This window comes from Cynara cardunculus (assembly GCF_001531365.2).
Source record: "Cynara cardunculus var. scolymus isolate 2C chromosome LG 10, CcrdV1, whole genome shotgun sequence".
NCBI classification, from domain to species: domain Eukaryota; kingdom Viridiplantae; phylum Streptophyta; class Magnoliopsida; order Asterales; family Asteraceae; genus Cynara; species Cynara cardunculus.
Window position 1 is genome coordinate 1,341,155 of NC_037537.1, and position 8,171 is coordinate 1,349,325.

Consider the following 8,171-nt stretch of genomic DNA (forward strand, 5'->3'; position numbering starts at 1 on the left):
TGTAAAGTTTCAAGTGTAAAATGTTGGTCTCACGGGTCTCACGAAAACAGGATGGTCTCACATGATCCCAAGTCTATATATATATATATATATATATATAGAGAGAGAGAGAGAGAGAGAGAGAGGGACTTCAAACAACTCAATTTTCATTTTAAACATAAGAACTGATATGATATCGGCACTCCATTTTATTTGATCCAACAACTCATATTAAATATATTTTTTTGATTAAAGTGATTAGGGGTAAAAAAGAAAAGAACACTCAGTTTCTATCAATTCCTACCTTTTGTGATTTTTTATTTTCTTTTTTAATTAAAACATTTTAACTCTTTAAAAGTTTAAAATAAATTATCTTAAAAATTACTAATATTTTAATCAAACAAATTAAATCAAAAAAATGAGGATTTCATGCTTTTCGATATGACATCAATCTCAATGTAGTTTTTTTATTTTATTTTAACCGTTTTTACGTGAAATGGTATATATGTGTTATATTCATTATGAATATCTATGTACGCTTAAGTGAGTACAACAATTCGACACCATAAGTTTGTAACACGACATCACCTTATTCAACACTTTCTTCAATGTCATAAGACACCACTTTCTTCATCACCATAATCCAGCACCCATCAAGACCGATCAAGAACCCATCAAGACCGACTGAGAACCCATCAAGACCGATTGAGAACCTATCGAGACTAATCGAGAACGGTCGAGAATCCATTCATTGACTTAGTATGTGTTAAACCATATAAATCTACGAGACGAATTGGAAACTCATCCAAATCAATCGAGAACCAAATAAAAATAAAAATAAAAACTAAAGTATATAAAGTTGAAACTGTAGTATAATCATGATGAATAATATGTGTATGCAAGATGAAATATTATGGCGAAAATTAATATTTATAATAAATATCATACTAATATAAATATTAGAGAGTATTGTATACACGTGATCATACATAAATTTTAACGATAAATAGTATGTATATTCATGATGAATGTTACACTAAAAATGTATATTCATGACGAATATCATACTGATGTATGAATATTGAAAAGTTGTTATATATACGCGAACATATATAAATACTTGTGGTGAATAGTATGTATATTCATGATGAATAGTATGTATCATATTGTATGAATAGTAAAGAGTTATTGTATACATGTGAAGGGGCCTAATCAAATGAAAACTAATTAGTTTGTGGTAACAGTGATGTCCAATCTCAACCACAAATCAATAGATAAATTAAGAAATTTATAATTTTGAATTAAAATTTTAATTCAAGGACATTTTAGGTATTTTAAAACTCTCATCTCTCCTCTATTCTCTCTCCGTCCCTCGGCCTCCGGCCACTGTCCTCTAGCTACCGTCTTCCAGTGATGCCACAGTGGTATGACAATGCATCTTATATGTGTTTAGGTGAGGTCGTTTGTGTGGTCAATCGGATATGTAACACAGTGGTATCACAATGCATCTTATATGTGCAGTGCTTGGGTATCACACTGTGTCTTTTGTTTAACATAATCAATATTTTTAGGTATCATCGGAGGACGGAGAGAGAAGAGAAAATACCTAAAATGCTCTTGTATTAAAATTTTAATTCAAAATTACCAAAATTATAAATTTTCTTAGTTTATCTATTGATTTGTGGTTGAGATTGGATCTCACAGTTATCACAAACTAATCAGTTCTTCTTATATATATACATATATATATATATAGGGCCGGCCTGGCCACGTGCAGCCCGTGCGGCCGCACAGGGCATCAAAACCTAAAGGGGCATCAATTTGTCATTTATTACTAGTTTTGAGTTTAATAATTTGAGAATTGGACAATTGAGCTTTAATTATAAAAACATACCCAAAGCCTAGTAGTGATGAATATTGAAGCCTAGTAGTGATGAATATTGAATGCACATTGTTGGAAAAAGTTGGAAAGTTGGAAAAGTTTTTGTTTGTATAAAGTTGTCTATATGAATTAATCTGTTTGTATAAGTTGGAAAAGTTTTTGTTTGAGAGAGTTTTTTCGCATATGTAAAGAGCTTTTTTTTAGTTCGAAATGACATGTTTGGAAAAAAAACTTGACTTTCTATATAAAGCTCCCCTAGAAGCTTACTAGATAAGTCACTTTCTATATCATTAAGCCACTACGAAACAGTCATGCATAGTTGAGCGAATAAGTTGTTAGTTTCATTAAACTTATTAAGCTACTAACAGATAAACCTTTAGCCTTTAGTCGTTAGACCTGTAACTTTTGAGTTTTACCTTTTGCTTACTATGACGCTAATTTGGATGTGATTTACTATTTTAGTTAAAAACTAATTATAGTTTTCCTTGTCTTTAAGGTCCCACATATTGAAATAAAGTTTCTATTTTGCTAATTTCAATTTGGAAAAGGAAAAACTGGAAAAAAAAGAAAGCATGATCTTAATCCAGAATTTATCCTTTTATATTTTGTATTCAGGGTTTTGATTGTTTCCCCTCCCATTGTATTTTTTTTATTATTAAAAAAATCAACATGAGAATGAGATACTTAGCTTGAATAAGTTCTAAACTCTTTAAAATCCCATGTTTCATTGTTTCATTGACTTAAAAAATAGACTTAGGGGCATTTTTTATTATTTTCGCACAGGGCATCAAAAATCTTAGGATCGGCCCTGTGTGTGTATATATATATATATATAGACACATATATATATATGTATATATATATATATTGATAATGAATGTCATATTAATATATAAATACTGAAGATTTGTTGAATACACGTAAAAATACATAATTGTTTCTATGTGACTCTTGTAGTGGACATAAACTTTTTACATATACATCATGCAAACCCAAAGTAAATAGTAATTGAAACTGAAACCCTATAAACCCATTATTACTTTTTATCAAGAAGATGGTCAATATCTATATAGTACTCAAAACTCTTATTCCTTATGGATAAGATCCCCACATTGAGGACTATATTCACTGGTGGGAGTACTTCAACAATAATGGGTTTCTGATTAATCATGAACAAAATAGTATTTCCCAACAAATTTTTAGCTTTCTTTTGAGTTTATGGTGTTTGGGAATTAATTAATATATGGTCCTAAATGATTCCGTGATGAACCTTTAGACCATCCACCTCGAAGTCAAAAAGTTCCTTATCGAATATTCTTTGATGGAGAAGTTCTCCGATCTACTAATATATGGTCCTAAATGATCCTTCTGATGAACGTAAACATGATAGATGTTATGGGATATATGAACTTCAAAGATATTATAGGACACCTTTATTCCAAAAAAAATGATACAACGTGTAACAACTAGTGACTAATTCATTTAAGTGATGTTTATCGAGGATGTACATCGGTAATTTGTGAAGTTTCAGTAGGCCAAACAGTGCATATACTGTCATCTGATTCCGCCATTTTTGACGTTACGTGTCTAACTCTATTCCTAGATACAAATGGAGGATTTTGAGGCAACGGTAAAGCAACCGAGTAACTGCTGAGCATGTGGAGTACAGATGCCATTGAAGGCCTTAATTCAGCATCTTCTTGAACACACAATAAGGCGATATTGATGCAACGCAAGACTTCGTTTTGTGAGGTAGAGTCCACCAAGCTCGGGTCAAGTATCCCGAATGGTTCTCCATCCTTCCATTTATTCCAAGCCTAGAAAAGAATATTTCGAAGTAAAGTAGGTTAGCAAATTGAATAAGATCATGTTTATTATATGACTCTAATGGGTATACTCACATGGTGTAGAAGGTCACCGTAACCAAATTGAAAGAGACTTGTGCTTCGTTTACCACTAATGATCTCGAGAACCAATACACCTAAACTGAATACATCTGACTTCACGGAAAAGCTGCCATGCATCGCATACTCTGGCGACATGTATCCACTTACAAGAAAAATACAATGTCAAAAGCTTAGAGATTTTTTTAATATAAATAGAGCATTTTTCATCAAGTATTACTAAATATAGTTTTAATTTTATTTGTGAAGTGATAGTTAGACAACTTACTAAGTTCCAACAATTCTATTTGTCATTGCTTGTGTTTGATTTCCAAAAATAATCCTTGCCATGCCAAAATCTGAAATTTTTGGATTCATGTCTTCGTCTAACAGTATATTGCTAGTTTTGAGATCCCGATGGATGATTCTTAATCTAGAATCCTCGTGTAGGTACAACATCCCTCTAGCAATTCCTCCGATTATGCGGTAACGTGTTGGCCAATCCAATTGCGCTTGTTTTGCGGGATCTACACACACACAAACACACACATATATATTAATCAAAGTGAGCTTCAAAACAGTTAGAATGGTAAAGCAAACTTTAATTAAACAATACTATATATTATTAGTTTGGAGGAAGCTTCCCTATAAAAGATAGCAAATGGATACAAGTTGCAGTATTCAAAACATCAAGGATGACTTACTAGACACGGGTCCCTGAGTCACTCAGTAGTTGCTTCTTAATTTTATGTGGAACTACTAATATGTCATATGATGGAGCCATTTAGCCAGACTCCTACTGGTCACGCCAAAAACAAAAAGATAATGGACATGTTATTTCTAAGTCGAGTCAAAGTCAATCAACTTCGTTAAATTAGTGGTCCTAAAGTTAGAATATAACAATTTCTGGATCCACTTTTTGATAAAATAGGAAAAAAAACGAAAGGTGTTGAATGCCCATGTGGTACTTAAACTTTCCATATTTGATGTTGAATGCATATTTACTGAAATAGTAAATATGCCTTCACAAAAGATCCCATTTTTATCAGTGGGCGACCTTTAACCGATTCAGATGATCAACTTAGCATTTGAAACTTGCGATTATGAGATCGAGACTCGTCGTGGTAATCGGGTGCAGTTTCTTTGGCCGCTAGGTTGCTTGTCAAGAAAACTATCTTAGTAAAATTTAAACTTCTAGACCAGGTTAGCCACAACAACTCTTGTATCGATCGCTAGTAGAATTTATATGGCAGAAGCTGAGGTATTGAGGCTAACCGAATAGAAAGAAGTCAAGACTGTGGTTAGGAACGTATTCGTAGATGAGGATCTTCTCTTCATCTTCGAGGCAAAATCCCAATAGTCTAACGAGATTTCTATGTTGAAGCTTGGCTAGTAATACAACTTCGTTCTTGAACTCCAGCGCACCTTGTCCCGAGCTTTTGGCTAGTCTCTTCACAGCTATTTGACTCCCATTTTGAAGAATCCCCTGCCGATCGATACATATACATATATATATATAACTAAATAAGATACTAATCCAATCATTTGGTTATATTTTAGAACATACTTTACACAAGAAAAGATTCGAGGAACTCCATTTCGTACCTTGTATACTCCACCAAACCCACCTTCACCTATTTTATTATGTAGAGAGAAATTGTCTGTAGCTGCTTGGATCGTGCCCAATTCAAACTGCAGAGACTGCTCTGTTATCATTTCGCTCTCACCTAAAGTAGATCGAAGAAAATCAAATTAACAAAAACTTCTGTGAAATTTTCATAACTAGTACTCTATATGTTTATCAACAGTGGCGGACCGATGATGTTTGTCATGTGAGTGCACCTTTAAGGAGGATCAGAGGCGGGCAAAGTCGTCTGATGTTCTTTTAGGTGAAATTCCACATTTTGAAGGGTTCGTTTTATAAGTTTTTTGGTCGATTTAGAGGGACTTCCTGGTTTCATGGTTGATATTGTCTTGTATTCTCTAATATTCTGGCATCATGTATGCTCTAGAGTTACTCGGCTCATCGATATAATAACAAAACTTGGGTAATTTTTTGCAAAGTACATGCTTCTGAATTGGGATAAACTATTTGAAAACAACCGATACTTTGACGAACGTAGATGCTACTCAAACTTGTTTTAAGTAACACTGTCAATGAATGTGTTTCAACATACCAGTTTCATCCTTGAAATCCTTGAATATGATCGGACGCGGTTTCTTCGTTATGAACCAGTAGCATATGCCAGCTATCACCACAAGCACACCAATTATAGCAACGATGGCTGCAATTATAGTTGATGAAATTTTCTTTTTCCCTGCATGTTAAAAGTACGATTTGTTTAGTTTTATCCCTTTTAATATTTGGTCTAAGACAAGTATCCCTCTTCTGGTTCGAGAAGTATCTTTGATATCATAGAACATATTATTAAAGAAACTCTAATGAGCAAGATGAAATTATAAAAAGGTGCATGAATTTGATGTCATACCATTTGTGTCTGGCGTGTTTGCTGCATATGTTAAGAACTTATAGATCTCAAATCTAACATTACAACTAGGGGTTAGCACGCGTGCTCCTTCTCTCCCGAAACAATAACGCCGCAGATTTCTTATACTATCTCGAAGGCATCGATCACAATCGGAGCTCGATAAATCTGGTGTGCACTGAACATATCCATAAATAGTCATATTACTACCATGGTAATTTTGCTCATCATGTGCAAGAAGCTTGGATTCTTGTTTTGAAGCCCGGGATGCTAATTGACCCATCAAAGTTGTACCAGCTTCCCAGAACCGACTTTGTTCCGCAACCATTTCAGAAATATCTATCTTGTTGCACTCTGAAATAAAAGAGTCGGAGTCCATAACCGAGACCATCGAATAGTTGGCATAGCGCAACATGCAGAGGTCGCTCCACCACACTGCCGCTACTGAGAATGGGCATGACACCTCAATATTAGCACGGGCTTTAAGCAAACAGTTACGACAGTCGTTCGGGAGTGCATCGTCCCGACAAAGGTAAAGCCCATAGGCTTTGTCTGGAGGTCTGTTTCCAGCACTCTTGTCTGAGAAATTCCTGATATCATCGACGGATTTATCTGAAAAAAGTGAGCCAAGAACTTGAATGACATTTGAATAGTAAGCGGTGCCGTTGATGTGGCTGGTGGTGTTGAGGCCACAGTAGTGTGTTTCGAAGTCAGCTGCAGTGGTTATCCATATCATAAAAGGGATCCAAATCAGACGAAGGGAAAGAAGCATACTTTCAGGAGCTGTGAAGGGCTGCTATGGGGCGTTTTGGTGATCTTGATTTTCATTTGGGAGTAAGCATAGGATATATAATAACGGGAAGAAGAATCATATAGACCAGAAAACACAAAGAAGTTGACTTGTAGAATAACTATATTTCTGCACTTGTTATAGAAAGTAGAAACCTCAACACCTTTTTCTTAAATTGTGGATTTGGTTTTTATATGGTTTTAGATTTTCATTGAATTGGTCCCCATAATTTATTTATTCCTAGATTGCCCTTAGGGTTTGTATTTTTGTAACAAATTGGTACCTCCCATTAACAACCGTTAACTCTATCCGTTAAGTGAAGGGCAACTTAGTCCTTTACCAACTTTGTTTATTTTCTAATTTAGAAAACTAAAAATCATATAACCGGAACTTGAATGACCACCGCCTTCATCTTCTCGAGCCAAACATTTTTTTTCCAATCATCTTCTCCAGCCACCGACCACCATAACATAGTAACGTACATATACCGAAAATTCAAAATCAAACTTAAATCCAAACCTCGAAATCAAAACCAATCAAAATCTATGCCCCATAAATTAAACCGACTGTTCGAACTTTAAAACCATGAATCAAACCCAAATCAGAACACAAGCCATTGTTCCATCTTCTTCTGCCATGAATAAAACCCATTTTTAGAAGCAAGAAACTTAACCTAAATGTTGAAAATTAAATTGAGTAAGATAGATGAAACAAATAAAGTTTAAATCTTTAACGGGAAAGTTAAAAATTTTAACATCAAAGATGATAACTTTTTATGTTCAGAACCCACAACACCTCAACAAACTGCCAATTCACATAGATTGAATCTATTTTTCGCGATAGATTCAATGAAAGAAAGGAATAGAAGCAAAGTTGTTCACTTAGTGAACAGAAATTAAATACAATGCACTAAATATAAAACCAACATGATTAAACTGTCGATGAATCGTAATCTGCACGGTAAAACTTGTCCTTTAAGGTTTTATACGACAACTATTTCTCGCTGTGAGTCTGCTAGTCGCAAAGCCCCAGAATTTGGTGCAGTATACGTTTTCGTTTATGAACAGCGATAAAAAAAAATAGAGCACGGTGGATGCAAAAATTGGTAGACAGACAAAGAATGTTCCAAAGCAGCGATCGTAGAAGGAAAA

General features: G+C 34.3%; 1 protein-coding gene across 1 annotated transcript; it reads right to left on the reverse strand.

The window, feature by feature from the left end:
* Positions 1-3,271: 3,271 nt before the first annotated feature.
* On the reverse strand, positions 3,272-7,115 carry LOC112518861 (cysteine-rich receptor-like protein kinase 5). The gene is made up of 7 exons (XM_025126636.1): positions 6,234-7,115; positions 5,922-6,062; positions 5,350-5,471; positions 5,020-5,230; positions 4,034-4,271; positions 3,763-3,910; positions 3,272-3,678 (listed from the first exon to the last, which is right to left on the reverse strand). The coding sequence occupies exons 1-7, from the start codon at positions 7,000-7,002 to the stop codon at positions 3,355-3,357; spliced, it is 1,953 nt and encodes a 650-aa protein (XP_024982404.1). The 5' UTR covers positions 7,003-7,115; the 3' UTR covers positions 3,272-3,354.
* Positions 7,116-8,171: the final 1,056 nt, after the last annotated feature.